We start from the raw sequence: 16,700 nt of genomic DNA, 5'->3' as shown, positions 1-16,700 counted from the left end.
GAACCCCACACGAGGTGGGCTGGGAAGACATGAGCATTTTTCAAAAGATCCCAGATCTTTCTAACGTGCCACAGGGGGTGACAACTACCAGCCCGAGTCCATCCAAACTCGGCCACGAGTACTCAGAGCATCTGCAGGGCAGAGCAGAGCCAAGGGAGCAGCATGGCCACTTTCTCGTGCTGCCTGGCAAGTCAGCCTCTCAGGGTCGCGCAGACCACAGGGCTGTGGGGACACACACAGCCCCCTGCAGGGCACGTGCCTTACTCTGAAGGAGGCTGGGTTGCCCAAGCAGAAGGAACCGGAACATGGAGACAGGAAGGGCATGACTGTGTTCAGAAAATTTTCAGAAAAGAATCTGTACAGTTTTTGAGCAGTTGTGGTAACTCATTTAAGTGAAATTGCACTGTAACTGCCTAAAATTCGAATTATTATCATATTAAGAAATATCAAGGATTTCGGCCTGCACGTGAAATTGGTAGGCTAGGAGGTCTGCAGGGCTGCAGCCTGGCACTACCTGCCCCAGCAAGCCCTGTGCCTGCCCCCATGTGCCACACTCAGCACCGAGAGCCTGTGACAGGGCCATCTTCTGACCGTCCACCCTCACTTGTGACCTCCGGAGCAGGTTGGCTGTGCCAAGAACCAGATGCTGTCATATGTACCCTCGTGCAAATCTTCCCAAAGTCCTTCATGTGCTTTCCCTTAACTTGATAAGACTGCCATGGCTTCTGTGAGGATGACATCAGCCCCTTGTATGGAGGATAGCCCTGTGGGGTGAGGGGCTGGTAGTCCGGGCACATTCCAAACAACCTCTGAGAAAGGAAAGGTCTTGTCTGCAGTCCCTAAGGGTGTTTTGGTCATTGTTTCCTCCCTGCTGGATTTTAGGACAGATTCTCCAATGTGTCTGTTAGATAAACAGAAACCAACTGAGGGGACTGCGGTTTGGAGGGTGACCATCTGAGGTCACACACTTGTTAACAGGGGAGGGGGCGATGCCAGACTTCCTGGCTCTCACGCCCTGCTCTTCAGCACTACTAAGGACAGTGTCTGAGCTGGAAGATGATGGTGCCCACCCCTAAGAAGGGGCCACCAGCAGTCTAAAAAGAAGGACACATCTGTGGCCTATGGAGAAGAGCACCCAGGGAGCGTAGTCGGGTGAAAGACTTCAGGGCCTCCGGGAGCACAGCACTCTACTCCAGCGAGGACTCAGCCAGGGTTCTCAGAGCACATGACATGTCCAGAGAGGTGGGGCCATTTGGGCACAAGGGGATATTCTAGCAACACAGACTGACTGGGTCGGTGGTCTGGCTCATCCCCTGTGCAGAATCACTAACAGAAGCTTTTCAATTTTTATTCTAAAGAACAACTTCGAAGTCTGTCTAAACTTGGCTGCTATGTATTATTACCTCTGGGGTAAGCAAAGCTGGATGAGCCCGGCCACAGATGTGCTCAGCACAATGACACAGCTGCCCGACGTGGGTGTGAGGGCCAGGGCCATTGTCTTCCCACCTTGGCCAACAGTGACAGTGACCACTAGTTTTCTGTGTCAGCCTGGTCACAACACCCAGTGGTCAAATACTAATCAAGATGCTGCCAGGAAATGTTTCATAGATGGAATTATACAGGCAGCAGTCGGCGTGGGGCGAGGAGAGCACCCACACAATGGCTGGGCCTCGACCACTCAGCTAACGGCCTTCAGAGCAAAAACGGGGTTGTTCAGAAAGAAGAAATTCTGCCTGAAAACTGAGCAGCAGTTCCCACTGAGGTCTCTCTGCCTACCGCCTGCCCGGCAAATTCCAGACTTGTCAGACCCCACAATTGCATGACCCAGTTCTTTAAAATGTATCACCTATTGGTTGTCTCTGGAGGACCCTGACTGACCAGATAGCTGCAGACTGGTGCGTCGCACTTGCCACTGAGCCCATGGAACTAGTGACCCTTTGGCAAGGGCAACTGTGGCTGTTTTGATTTGATGAAGCCTAATCCACAATCTGAAAGAATCCTGAAGATACAGGCTAGAGAAAGGTATGTGAAACTTCAAATAACCAAGGTTCTCAAAAAAAAAAAAAAAAGAAAGGGCGGCGCCTGTGGCTCAAGGAGTAGGGCGCCGGTCCCATATGCTGGAGGTGGGGGGTTCAAACCCAGCCCCCGCCAAAAAAAAAAAAAAAGAAAGAAAGAAAGGCAAAAATAAGAAAAAAATAATAAGGTTCTCAATATGTATGAAGAGCAGAAAAAAAAGAAAAGCCCTTTGCTGGTTCTAGCAAGGTTAAAAAGAATTCACAAGACAGCTCAGGTATAAACTTATATACAAGGGAATAAAAAAATAATTATTCTGAATTACAGATCCAATGTCGTAAGTACTTCCAGATTTATCTGTTGTCTCTACAGAGTCTAGCAGACAGGAAGAGCTAATTGAGGAATCCATCTTATAAAATCCAGTAGGTAGGGGATGGGTATGGTGGCTCATGCCTATAATCTCAGCACTCTGGGAGGTTGAGGTGGGCAGACTGCTTAAGTTCAGGAGTTCAAGACCAGCCTGAGCAAGGGCGAGATCCTGCCTCTAAAATACAAAACAGCTCAGGGTCATGGGGGGCGCCTGTGGTCCTAGCTAATGGGGAGGCTGAGGCAAGAGATTCGCTTGGGCCCAAGAGTTTGAGGTTGCTGTGAACTATGATACCACTTTGTTTACTGAGGGCGACAAAGTGAGACTCTGTCTCAAAAAAAAAAAAAAAACAGTAGGTAGGACAACAATGACCAAAAGCAACCTTAAATAGGAATTGTACTTGCTACCCACAGACAGCCTTACATTTCAGCTGAAACCCCAGACAGGCCTTTTACAGAAGTGACAGCTTTTGAGATTTGCAGGACAAGCAAGGGAAGGGTAGGTGTCACAGTGAGGACTCTTGCTCACGTCAGGCAACATCGCGAGCGCCCTCTCCTGACCCTCGCCGCCACACTAATGTGAGCAGAGCACTTCTCAGAAGGAGCAGGAACGCTAGCGATCTGGGAGGGTCAAGGCAGGAGCAGAGGGAGGCAGGCAGGTCAGCTCGCTGCTGGCTACAGGCCTTTCCCCAGGATGGCTACGCGGTATTTAAAAATAGAAAACAAAAATAACTTACTGTGTAGGCAATTAATTCTTGTTGGCATAGTGATCCTCTTAAGTTAAAGGGAATGAGCATGAGATGAAGAGAAATAAGAGGGGAGAATTATGCACAAGCACCACGGGGCGGGGGGCGGCAGCTCTCACCCAGGCATGCGGGACACTGGGCAAGCTTTGCTACTGCTCCATTGGTTATTTCCAAGACCTCCCTCTTCAATGGTTTCTTAAACTAAAACTAAACCTAAATTTGGGGAATAAAATTCCTGTGTTGGCTATAGCATCACAACATGAACATTCCCAACCAGCAAAATCCCAGAAGAATTCCAAGGCAGACCTTCTGAAGCCTAGAACAAGCTGCTTGCTGTGACAGAGGATACAGGCAACCTTTAAACAAAAAACAAACAAAAATGAGCCTGAGTCTAAAACGGGGAGGAAACTCCACAGAGTTGCGAAAAATTTTTGGTGGAAAATGAAAACTATTTGGCACCTTTAACACAGAATCATCTAAGATTCTGACAACATCTCCTGGAGATGCTAAGTACCAACTACTGTGAAAACACTGGAATGAGGGCGGCGCCTGTGGCTCAAAGGAGTAGGATGCCGGCCCCATATGCAAGAGGTGGTGGGTTCAAGCCCAGCCTCGGCCAAAAACTGCGGAAAAAAAAAAAAAAAAAAAAAAAAAACACTGGAATGAGAAAGCAATTCTAAAACTGCAGCCACATGTGCCCTTTTAAAAAACCCCAGGGGAGATGCGATAAATGCCACAGAGTAAACTGCGCGCTGGCCGAGGCCTTTGAGGTGCCAAGCCTTAGAGTGGGGGAACGTGAAGCACCCCAGGGTATGTGCCCTGTGTCCCCAAAGGGTGCTCACCCGCCCAGCCAGGGAAGGGAGAGAACAGGGTGGCTGACACAGCATGGGTAGAAGCCCAGGGAAAAAACTCTCTGAAGGAAAGCCACAGGAAGAAGTGGCCAGTGGGGGACACTGATGTTTGGATAAATGGGGTGAACGAGGCTTGGCATTTCAGAGTGAACCAAGAGGAGAGGCCAGAGGGTGGGCTCTGCTAGGACGAGAGGAAACGGACCCTCAAGTGGAGGAAGAGACGCCCACGCTGTGCCCACCCATGGCACCGGTTATACCCTCCCCCACCAGGCTGCAAAGGTCCCAAGACAGAGAACAGGCTGGAGGTATGAGTGTGTCAGGTGACCAGGTCATCTCTGACACAACCCGTGCAGAGGCTCTGTCACAGGGGCCAGGGAGCAGGTGACAGCCCCCAGGGCTCTGTGGACGCACACCTGAGCTGGGCATCTCCCCTCCTTTCTCACTCTCCTCCTCCACATGGGCGGGGTCCCCAGAGAACAGCCACCGCACAGACACCAAGCAGGAAGTGAGGGGAATGACAAGGCTGAAGAGCCCATGGCTGTCACCTATGGCACGGCAGGCGCGCTGCAGGGAGGCTGCCTGTGAGAGAGGGGGTGTTCTTGCATGGCAGGGTGGCAGGCAGCAGCCCTGGCCTCACACACTAGCTGGTAGCAGCACTCCAACTCCTAGCACGACAACTGTCTCCAAATATTGTCAGCACTCCCCAGGGGACAGAAACACTGGCCTGTGGCAAGAAAGGTGGTATCAGGGCAGCTCACCAAAGCCCTGTGCTCTCAGTGACTGAGACTGCCCCTCTGTGGGCAGTTCTAGGGAGCCCTAGCGTCCTGTGAGGGCCTCAGAGCCCCACAAGGGGCAGAGCCATGCACGGCCCAGTGGCAGCCCCCATCCCCAGCCCTGTCCTCTGTGGTGCACGGAGCCACCCTTGATGCTCCCTGGATGGGGGCGTTCAGTGGGCCCAGGGAGTACACACGATTCCTGATGTTTGGGGCTCTTGGAGTCACATGTCTAGAACCAACTCCGGCCCCAGTTTCCCTCCGCACATGTGTGTAGGTTCCAGGATGCTGAGGCACTGTCTGTGTAAAACTGCACAGAGTTCAAGAAATAATTTATCATTTTAAAGCGATGCTTTGGTACTAACTGAAAAAAGTTATTCTAATAGAATGATTGCCTCATTACTGTGCACATATTAAGCTAATGATTAGCTACTGTAGGGAGGTTCCCTCCCCCAGATCCTGCAGGGCTCAGATGGTGAGCTTTGGTTTTGCTTTAGTTGAGGGAAAAGCCTGAGCTGTAAACGGGCAGAGGTGTCAATACCCGCTGCTGAAGGAGACCTAGTTTCTGCCTGGCTTTGCTCTGGGTCTCTTTGGCCCCATCGCCAGGTGTGGCTCTTGGTGACCCCCCATGTGGATGGAGTCCCGATGGGGAAGGGGCGCCTGCAGGCAGGAACACCAGCTGGCCCCAGATGCAGACGGTGGTACCCGGGAGGATTCCAAACATGCCTCCCGTGAACTCTAACAGGCTTAAACATTCAGCACAGGATGGGCATTTGTGGGGAGGAGAGTGAGGCTGGGCTGGAGTTTGCAGAGGACAAAGGGAAGGAAAGCAGGAGATGAGAACTAAAGTTAAGCTCAGAAGCTGGCAGGAGAGCCGAGCCACCCAGTGGTGCAGGTACCTTTACGCTTCTTGGCAGCACCCGGCTCTGAGGCGCTCAGGGAGCTCTCCGACAGCTCGTCCCCATCGGGGTCCAGTGGGGTGGGGCCGCTCCATGCTGCCTGAGGCTCCTTCTCCAGGTCCCAGGAGTACAGTTCACTCTCCTGGGGCTCGAGGGCCTGTGGGGCCTGGGCTGGCTCGTCTTCCTCAGGCAGGGCAGAGGCCGTGGCCACATCCAGGTGGGCCGAGGTGTCCTCCTGGTCGGCGTTGTCCATGGAGGCTGCATAGTCGTGCATCAGGGCAGCACTGTGGTCCTGAGAGAGTGAGGTCTGTCCGGGCAAAACGCACCATCAGAGGCTGAGAGTGAAGGAAAAAGTCGGTGCAGGAAGGATGAAAAAGGAGGCGTGGAAGGAGGGAGGGAGAGTAACACAGCAGCTCTCCACGCACAGCACCCAGCGCTCAGACCACCCAGGGCCACCTGGCCAAGGAAGCAGTGACCATCCCTCCCCACAGGGTGAGAAGGAGACCGTACTGAGCAGACGGCACAGACAGGGGCAAAGGAGGTCAACGTGGACGTTTCAAATTAGCTTGTCTTTTAACTTATGTTCCTACAGCTTTTTTATGTTACCTGCAAGTAGAAATTAATCAGCATACACTTTGTATCTTTTTAATTGTCATATTTGTGAGCCGAATATTAGACGCTAACTTAACCTGTTGGGTTGAGAATCAGGAAGCTGGTTCCTGGGGTCTAGGAAAGGAATGGGAGAAGGTACAGGGCTCCCTAGGGACTGGTCACACTGCTCTTGAACTGGGTGGCAGTTATATGGGGAGTTTGCTAAGTGACAAGTGACAATGTGCTTTTCTGATGTAAGTGCTGGCTTGCAGAAATGCCCACAGGCTCAAGATGATCTGAGCATCGATATTTGTACCAGAATGTTTATTGCAGCCCAATTCATAATTGCTAAGTCATGGAAAAGGCCCAAGTGCCCATCGATCCACGAATGGATTAATAAATTGTGGTATATGTACACCATGGAATATTATGCAGCCTTAAAGAAAGATGGAGACTTTACCTCTTTCATGTTTACGTGGATGGAGCTGGAACATATTCTTCTTAGTAAAGTATCTCAAGAATGGAGGAAAAAGTAGCCAATGTACTCAGCCCTACTATGAAACTAATTTATGGCTTTCACATGAAGGCTATAACCCAGTTATAACCCAAGAATAGGGGGAAGGGGGAAAGGGAGGGGAGGGAGGGGGGAGGTGGACAGAGGGAGGGTGATTGGTGGGATTACACCTACGGTGCATCTTACAAGGATACATGTGAAACAGTAAATGTAGAATATAAATGTCTAAACACAATAACTAAGAAAATGCCAGGAAGGCTATGTTAACCAGTGTGATGAAAATGTGTTAAATGATCTATAAAACCAGTGTATGGTGCCCCATGATCGCATTAATGTACACAGTTATGATTTAATAATTAAAAAAAAAAGATGATCTGGGCATCATAAAAATATTAACTGCAGTGGATTCAAAACTTTAGTCTTTTTTTTTTTTTTGGAGACAGAGTCTTACTATGTCACCCTCAGTAGAGTGACGTAGTGTCACAGCTCACAGCAACCTCAAACTTGGGCTTAAGCGATTCTCTTGCTTCAGCCTCCCAAGTAGCTGGGACTACAGGTGCCCACCACAACACCCGGCTATTTTTGTTGTTGTTGTTGTTGTCATTGTTGTTTAGCTGGCCTAGGCTGGGTTCGAGCCCACCAGCCTTGGTGTATGTGGCTGGTGCTGTAAACATTGTACTATGGGTGCTGAGCCACTTTATTCTTTTTTCTCTTTCATTTTTCTTTTGAATGCAATTCTGGAAAAATGGGTTGAAAACTTTAAATATTAGGTTCCAAGTACTCATAATGATTCTGAAATAAAACCTCAGACTCTAAGCACAGGGCAGATAGCCACGGGGATGGTCCTTGGTCCACCCGTTCACTCCCCAGGACTGAGAAAACCCACGGTGCCCAGGGCTTGCATGGAGGCTGAGGACCCTGCCAGGCACCTGGGGACATGGGGCAAGACCACCCACCCTCTGGGTAAAACGAACATGGTGACTCCTCTTCAGCACCTCCCAGGCCTGGCTCTGGCCCTTCTTCCAGCTGCCAAGGGGCTAGTTCTTCATGCTGCCCTGCCCACCCTCCTGGGGCCCTCCCTGTATTTGATCCATCCAGTGTGCTCAAAACTTCTTCCTCCTCATCCCTTCCCACTCCAAACCAAAACCTCCCAGCCCTCCTTCCACTTGTTCATCTGGAAATGTCAAAAGAGCCCCTCCCCCGAGGGTTGCCCTCTCAGCAGCCCAGACTGTGTGACAGCCATGGGGGGCGGGAGGACCTCATACCCGCCACCTGCTCTGAGTGGACATCCAAGAGCCTGAGAAGGGGAAAGCACAGGACGGGGGTGTACACGGAGGACACGACAACCCTCGTTTCTCTCTGATTACGGAAGGAATAAACATTCACACAGAAAATTTAAAAACGTGCAGTGTGGAGAGCCAAGGTCCCCACGATGGGGCAGTGACAAGGGTGGAGGTCTGACATCACGGCCTTTGCTCTCAATAGCTGCTCTTGAAATGATTCACCGACCTCTCAACACCCAAAGCATCACAATCAGAAACTGTCACGTTTCCTTCATAAACAGGAAAAAAGCTGCACAGACAAAAATCCCACGAGTGACTCCCTTGTTTAGTGAGAGACATATTGTGACATTTGTACGTGGGACTTTCCGGCTGACATCTAGCAGGCCACTGACAGACCCCGCACCTCCAAGCCCTGGGACTGTACCTTGGAGATGCCTGATATGATGATCGTACTTTTCTTTCGAGGAGACTTGAGTTGCAGCTTTGAAGACTCACTGAGCTGTCGAATGGCCACCTCAGCCACCGGGTCTGAGCCGTTCAGCACCAGCAGTTCTGCCAGAGAGAAGGCCACGTTGCGTCCGTTAGCAAGACTAAAAATTTACATGGGCACGTCCAGGGATGGTGGGTATGGTGTAGAAGCAGTGGTTAGCAAAACTTTTGTAAATAGGCTGCCCAGGGAAGCCAGGTGCTGAAACGGCTTCTTCTGAACATAGCTGAACAGCCCAGGTGAACGGGTGGGCACAGCTGGGCTCCTGGCTAGAGAGGGACCCGGGGGCTGTCCCCACTGGCCACAGACTGGATGAGGAGCCCTCAATGTGAACATAAGCCCAGGGTCTTTTAAAAAGGGGTCCTGCCCAGGTGAAGGACTCTGAAGCAAGAGGCGAGGGGGTACGGTGCACCACCAGGGGCAAGGCTGGAGATGGACCACTTGGGGCGGTGTCTAAAGAAGGGACAGGGCTGTCTGAGCTCAGGAAGCTCTCAGTGTGGGACCCTGCAGGGCAGTGTCCAAAAACGTTGAGAAATCCCAAGAGAGGAAGAGGCAGTTGCAAACTCCCTCAGGCTCCGAGAATACAAAACCATCTGAAGAGTGTCCTCCCCAGGAGAACTTGCCACTCAGCTGATCACCCCTTTAGCTCCATCTGTGACCTTAGTGGACTCTGTGAACCAGGAGAGGTGAGCAGGAAAGAACTACCCACCTGCCCTGTGTCTGGAGGCAGGGAGTTAATCCCCAACTTTAGACTGTGCTGTGAGTTAAAAATGCCTGTTCCCTAAAAGTGACCATAAAATGGGAAATTTGCAACCAGAGGGCTGGGGAAGAACCACTCTGCCTAAACAGGTTTACGCAGGCAGTGGGGAAGTGGCTGCAGTGGTCGTGTCCTCTGGTCCTGCTCTTTTGACCATATTAGAGGGTAGAGTGTGTTGAGTGAAAGAAAATATAATGTCCAGAGATCCTGGAGCGCAGCCTCGGCTGAGATTTGTGTTTATTTTGCTGACACATTCCCGAAACCTTAGCAGGGATGCCAGTGCCACTCTGAGCTTCTACTAATTTGCCTTTTTGTCCTTCCTCCTTCGTCCCTCATTACTCAATAACAAAACAAAACAAAAGCCTCTTCCCAAACTCTGATGAGGAACAGCGACTTCTCACCAGAGGAAAAGCTGCTGGGAGAACAGCTCAAAAGCCTGCACAGCGCTCAGAGGGAGGACAGATGGGGCCCGCATCACCTGTGTCTGAGGAGGACAGCGTCTTGCTGACCGGAGCACCCTGGCAGGCGATGGCTTGGACAGAGATGTCCTTCTCGATCACCTGCACCTTCACAGGTGTCTTCACAGGAGACTCTGCAGGAAAAGACCCTGATCACAAAGGGCGCTCGCTCCATTATGGTTCAGAGTGACAGTTACCAAAGAGGGAAATGGTGCCTGTCACGGCCACCCTGGTGAAGGCAACGTTTACTGAGACCTCAAGATTGAACAATCGCTCTTATTCTTTTGTTGGGGGGTGGATGTGAGGTTAGCAGAGGCCAAAGTGGTGTTAGCAAGTTCAATACAATTTCAGAAACATTTTAATTAAGCCAGAATTTCCCTTGCTATTTTGCAATCCTGAACCACGCCAAGTCATCTATTCTGGGAAGACAATACTTTTACACAAGCAGAGATTCAGTCAAAATGGAAAAAGTCATCAATCACACACTTAGAAGTTATCTGTGAGGCTGTGGCTGTGGACAGGTGTAGGATTCAGCTGGTTTTACGTGATATCCTGTCAAGCCTTCTAATAAATGATTAACATAATAAAGTCTACACTAACCACTCATGTTGAATTTTTTAAGACAGCATGATGTTTCCACATAAATGTAATGGAGTGTGTGATAGAATTTGGTTGCAGTTATACAAAGTCTAACTATTTAAAATGCTAAGATTTTAAGTTCAGCATGCACTATACGGTTGAACCCTGCTGCAGTTTATCGTGGTTTATTAGACAGAAGTAGAAAGATAATTGTCTAACAATAACAAAACACTAAGCACAATCTTGCCAACCACCATCCCCGTGAGCTGTGAGATTTTCTTACAAAGACTCACTGCAGCAGCCGAGAACACTCAGGAGCAGGACACCCCCGGTCACGTAGGGACATGGACACGCCTGCACCGAGCTCCTGGGGAGGCTGTGCTCCAGGGCCTCACCTGAGCTCGGTGGGGATGCTCTCCCCATGTCGAAGCGAGGCTTGGTCTTCACGGCAGTGACGGTAGTGACTATGGTCCCACAGGGCATCACGGTGCGGTCCTTCCCTATCTTCGCTGCGGGGGCAGAGGGGGGAGCCTGCCAGGACTTCTGTTCACTGGGTTCTATGTAAGAGAACTGCAGAGAAGACTTGGCATTTACTCTGTGGCTCGTGCAAAAGCCAGTTAGCCATGAACTCTGGCTTCTTCCGGAACAACCAATGATCTCTTCACTTAATGTCACTTAGTATTTCCAATTAAGCTAGATTTCCCCAGAATTAACAGAACCACGAGGTCCAGGCTCAAACACACCAAGTGAACACATGGTGATGGGATAAAAGTGTGAGAGCAAAGGGAAACTTAACAAGGCCTTTCCAGAGGGCCCGTGAAGGGGCATCGTGGACAGTCATCTCCTATAGCTGACAACTTAACAGAGAGCAGGCAAGGGTGAGACCATGGCAGACACAGGTAAGATGCTCCTAGGTCAGTGACTTTCAACCTGTGTGCCATGAGAGGATCTTAGGTGTGCCACAAAATCTTTAAAGATCATTAATTTAATTATTTTTGAAAGATGTTCAAAGCATAGTAAGTGTGTGTGTATATATATATACATTTTTTTTTTTTTTTTGACCAACATAATTTAAGTGTGTCCTGGAAGTTTAACTGTAAGTTCAAGTGTGCCATGAGATAAAAAAGGTTGAAAAACACTGCCCTAGATCAAGTGGGTCCAGCCAGACGCTGGCCACGGGGGACCATCACGTACCTCTGCTGTGATGGAACCCAGCACTGAGCTGCCAGAGGCCGGCCCGCTGCTCAGGGTGAAGCTCTGTGGTCCAGAAGGCTGCTTCTTAAATAAATCTAAAGGAATCGTCGCCACCGCCAACAGACCTAGAAAGATGGGAGACAGGGTCCCGTGACACAGAAAGGTCACCGTGAACTGCTCCGGCAAGAACAAACTGCCATGTCCTATTAACACAAAAATGCTCAAGTTTCAGAACATTATGAAAAGGTCAGTGTCATGAGAGACAAAGGACACTTGTGAATGTTGCATGACCAGAGCCATGTAACAATCACAGGCAGCTCCCGACCCCGCGCTAGAGTGGCAGGTAGCTGCCACTGGGTCCAGTGACAAACACAGGGGATTAAAGAGCTGAATCAGACTTAGCGCCCGTAGCTTAGTGGTTAGGGCACCGGCCACATACACCAAGACTGGCGGGTCCTAACCCAGCCAGGGCCCGCCAAACAACAATGACAACTACAACCAAAAAATAGCCGGGCGTTGTGGCGGGCGCCTGTAGTCCCAGCTACTTGGGAGGCTGAGGCAAGAGAATCGCTTAAGCTCAAGAGTTGGAGGTGGCTGTGAGCTGTGACGCCACGGCACTCTACCAAGGGTGACATAGTGAGACTCTGTCTCAAAAAAAAAAAAAGAAAGAAAAAGAAAAAGCTGAATCAGTGCAAAGTCGGGAAGCGCAGAACTGTACTGTGGCCATGGGGAGAAGGTCACACTTATCTTAGGAAATACCTACTACAGAATTTAGGTACACAGGGCCAAGATACAGGTATCTCCCTCAAATTGTGTGTACAAAGAGAGGGTGAGGGTGAGGAAGGTGAGGGAGGGAGGGAAGAGGGTGGAGAGATTGAGCAGGAATAACAAAGGGTGAAGGTTATATGGAGCATCATTTCTGCAGGTTTAAAATTCCACAGGTCCCACCAGCCTGGACTGGAATGAAATTTAGGCAGGACAGCAGGAGCAGTGACCCAAGAATGGGACCTGAAGCTGGCTTCTCCCCAGACAAACAGCGCCCCACCCTGACCCCTCCCCACCCCATGCTTATCTCTGGACCTCTCAGTCATCTCAGAACCACAAGTCAAGGAAATTGCCTCAGAATTCTTGCTAATAACTAGCACAAAACTCGTGAGTTAGGAGAAATAACTACCTCTTCATTTCATGGCTAGATAAGCCAGGCAAGGGTCCCTGTCTTTCCAATTTTGATACGTTTATAGGGATTTTAAAAAATCCAACAAATAGGGTGGTGCCTGTGGCTCAGGGAGTAGGGCGATGGTCCCATATACCGAGGGTGGCAGGTTCAAACCCGACCCTGGTCAAAACTGCAAAATGAATAAATAAATAAATAAAAATTAAAAAAAAAAATCCAACAAATACTGAAAAGATTTGTACACACACAAAGTCCAGGTCTGCTTTAGTGCCTTCACCTTGAATTGTTCTCTTGTATCTAAGCTGTGTGTCCAATTTAAGCCACTGTGGCTTACAACTTACAAGGAAAAGTCACTTGATATTCACCCCGTTAGGAAGTAGGCCGGTGATGGAGAGGTTCTGCAGAGGGATGGGGTGACGGCTGCACTCCACTGCGAGTGTGCCCCTCAACTGTACACCTGACAATGGCTAAGATATAAATATGATGTCTATTTTGTCATGCTTAAAACATGTTTAAGAAAGAGGACTGTTGAGACTAGGAGGGTTCAGAACTGTCTAAGCCAAGAAGTGTTGAATAAAAAAAAAAAAAAAAAGAAAACAATCTGAACACGTCCAAAAAATATGTGACCTTATAAATATCTGAAACTGCTTTTCCAGTGAACATTCCCTTAGAAAACCCAGAGCAGTTTGGGGCGGGGGTCAGAGTCCTCTGCTGGGTCTCCGCCTCCCCCTGCCCCGGGCAAGGCCTCTGTCCCTCTGCCCAACACCCACCTTCTGACTCCACCTCCGAAATCTGCAGATGTAACTCCTTTGACTTGGCATTCAACTCGCTGGGCAAGGGGGGAAAAGGTGCAAATCCTTAAAAATATAATACTTTGTTGTTTTTTCAAAATATGCATTTTTTTCTGATTGTAGAGAGAAATAAAGTCACAAATATTTAAGAAACGATGGAGACATACAAGCAAAAAAGGAGAAGATTATCTGTAGCCTCTTCACTCAGAAACAGTCACTGCTAATATCTGGTGACAGCCTTCCGCAGCTGTCAGCAGAACCTTCTGTGATGATGACAGCGGCCCTGTCCCATGCAGCAGCCACAGCACACGTGATATGTGGCCAGTGCAAACTGAGGAACCAAATGTGACTTTGTTTAATTTTCATTAACTTTAAAGAGCTGCATGTGGCCAGTACCGAAAACACAGCTACGTAACGATCTAAGGCACACATGGCGCGGGACACCTCTCCCTCCTCTGCAACCCACTTTCCTTGCTGAAGATGTTGGGGACATCTTTGCAGTCACTACGGAGCAACATCATGGTTAATGGCCTTAAGAGATCTCACGTGGGCAACTCCTTAATAAAGGGCTTGTGGCTTCCAATATTTCATAAGTATAAACAAGCTGAGATAAACATTATCTTTCCACACTGTGATTATTTCCTTAGGAAAATTATAATTGCCAGTCAAAAGGCACATGGATTTGAGGGGTTTTAATATACATGCCTGTTGATAACATCCACAGGGTTTATTCCAATTCACACCTCCTCTGCCATGTTCTTGCTCTTTACCAACCTGTAAGGTGAAAAATGATCTCTTCCTCTTTAAGTTTGCACTATTTCCCTTATTTCTGAGATAAAGCGTCGTTTTAGATCAGTCATTCTATTTCTAGTTTGGAATTTTGCCCAGTTTTCTAAGGGAGTATTTATATTTTTGTCAATGAACATGAACTCATCCTGGAAAAAGTGCTACCTGCCTCGTTGCTAAATATCACTCTGGTCACCCTCAAAGGACTCCCCTAGGGAAGCTGTGCACTGATGCCAGTGCCTAGTCCACCCTTCAAAGCCATTTTGGAACTCTTTTTCTGGAATGACCATCAGAGCTGTCATCATATGAGGTCTGATAGTTAAGTTCATGATCTTGTCATCATGTGTTTACATCAGTAGCACTGTACAAACAACTCAGTAAGGTCTCATAACCCGGGTATATCAGTGTCTCACAGCTGTGTTCCTGTTAATGTGTAATGGTGTCTTGCTAAGTGGTGTTCATTATTGCTGTTGTATGTTTTTGTATGCCCTATGACAACAGCCCTGATGGCCATTCCAAAAAAGAGCTCCAAAATTGCTCTGAAGGGTGGACTAGGTGCAGGCTTCAGTGCACAGCTTCCCAAGGGGAGTACTCCAAAGGTGACTGACTGTAGTGATATTCAGCAAAGCAATATGTAGCGCTTTTTCTAGAATGAGTTCTTGAACTTAATTATCAGATTTCATATATACACCGAACATTTTCTTCGATTACTTTATGTAATTATTTATATTTTAATCATCAGATAGCAATTGATTTCAACAATTGCTACTTTGTTGAATTATTTCTATTAGTTTTCTAATATTACTTATTTCTACATTATACCCATTATTATTTCTGATAGTTTTATTTGAATTTCTTGAACAGTTCATGTATGCAATATGACGTGTAAAATATTACTTTTGCCTCTTCCTTTTCAGTATTTGCATATCATTGTTTTTTTAAAATCTAATTGTGCTAACCTAATACTTCGAGAACAAAATAATGAGCATCCTTCTCTTGATTTCAGAAGGACTGCTTCTGGTTTTTAACCTTTATAGTGACTTTTAAAAAAATCTCATTAAAAAGGGCGGTGCCTGTGGCTCAGTGAGTAGGGTGCTGGCCCCATATACTGATGGTGGAGGGTTCAAACCTGGCCCCAGCCAAACTGCAACAAAAAAAAAAGGGGGCGGGGGGAGAACGCCTGTGGCTCAAAGGAATAGGGCACCGGCCCCATATGCTGGAAGTGGTGGGTTCAAACCCAGCCCTGGCCAGAAACTGCAAACAACAACAAAAAATCTCATTAAAGAATTTTCCATAAATTTTGTTCTAATTAAGGATTTAAAAACTAAGAATGGGTATTAAATGCCATTGACATCTTTCAGGCATATACAGAGATACAAAGTTTATTCTTTCTTTGTTCTAGTGATACCATAAATTTCATTAATTGATTCCCTTACATTAAGCATCCTTATATTCCCAGTATGAACTTAACTGGCTTTATTTCATTTTATTCCATTTTTGAGATAGGGTCTCACTCTGTTGCTTGGGCTAGAGTGTGGTGGCATCATCATAGCTCACTGCAACTTCAAACTCATGGGCTCAAGTGATCCTCCTGTCTCAGCCTCCCAAGTAGCAGGGATTATAGGTGTGTGCCACCATGCCTGATTAATTTCTCTATTTTTTATAGAGATGGGGGTCTTGTTCTTGCTCAGGATGGTCTCAAAGCAGCTGGTTTTATTTTTAATGTGTTGCTAGATTCTACTGGATAATATTTTATTTATGATTCTTATATTATTATTTGTAAGTGGCCTAAACTTTTCCATTTTTCCACTCTCTTTGTCAGCTTTTGGTATCAATCAGAAGTTTCCTTCTATTCTGCTCTGGGTGGGATGTGTTTTTAAGGCAAGTGGGAAACTCAATGACAGCTCCCTCTTGTCACAACAGGGTAAGAGAAGAAACTGACACTAGAGAGCTGCCTTTAAAAAGAAATCCATGTTTGACTTAAGGCTACCTTATTATTTTATTTTTTGGCATAAACAGTGCTACAAAATCATTTTGGGATTTGGCAGTCTTGAATAGATAGAGTTGTGGAAAACCAACCCTCTGACAACCCAGGCTGTACTCACAAGGTGAATTCTTCTTCCCAAGTGAGGTCACTAGTGTTTTTCGCTAGGGTGCTGGAGAACCTCTGAACCGGATCGTTCAGCTGTGCCCTGCACACCACGTTAGTGCTACCTGCAACCAAATAAAGGGACATTGAGTTGGCTTTTAATTTTATTTTTAAATGGCATGAAGACACTGTTTGCATATAAAAGAAAGGCCAAAACATAGGATTTCACTGGGATTAAAAATTTTCTTCCCAGCCTTAATGTCAACACTCCTGGAGTGACCCCAAGTGCCCTACTTCCTCCATCAGTCCTGGCAGCAGGTGCAGCCTCCCAGGCAGGGGAACCCCACCT

At 48.0% G+C, this 16,700-nt stretch overlaps 1 protein-coding gene across 2 annotated transcripts in view; it reads right to left on the bottom strand.

Annotated features, from left to right (window-relative positions):
* Nucleotides 1-16,700, bottom strand: part of C2CD2 (C2 calcium dependent domain containing 2) — a 60,966-nt gene that overhangs the window by 6,827 nt on the left and 37,439 nt on the right. The window contains exons 2-8 of one of the 2 annotated variants that reach the window (XM_053564765.1): nt 16,368-16,476; nt 13,456-13,514; nt 11,512-11,636; nt 10,713-10,887; nt 9,759-9,872; nt 8,461-8,588; nt 5,649-5,955 (exon numbers count right to left, since the gene is read on the bottom strand). In XM_053564765.1, the coding sequence (XP_053420740.1) occupies nt 5,649-5,955; nt 8,461-8,588; nt 9,759-9,872; nt 10,713-10,887; nt 11,512-11,636; nt 13,456-13,514; nt 16,368-16,476 (1,017 nt within the window). Of the gene's footprint in view, nt 1-5,648; nt 5,984-8,460; nt 8,589-9,758; nt 9,873-10,712; nt 10,888-11,511; nt 11,637-13,455; nt 13,515-16,367; nt 16,477-16,700 lie in introns of those variants that run through there. The other variant, XM_053564764.1, reaches the window with a different exon arrangement.

This window comes from Nycticebus coucang, chromosome 16 (assembly GCF_027406575.1).
Source record: "Nycticebus coucang isolate mNycCou1 chromosome 16, mNycCou1.pri, whole genome shotgun sequence".
Taxonomy (NCBI): domain Eukaryota; kingdom Metazoa; phylum Chordata; class Mammalia; order Primates; family Lorisidae; genus Nycticebus; species Nycticebus coucang.
This window is presented reverse-complemented; position numbering and strand designations above follow the sequence as displayed.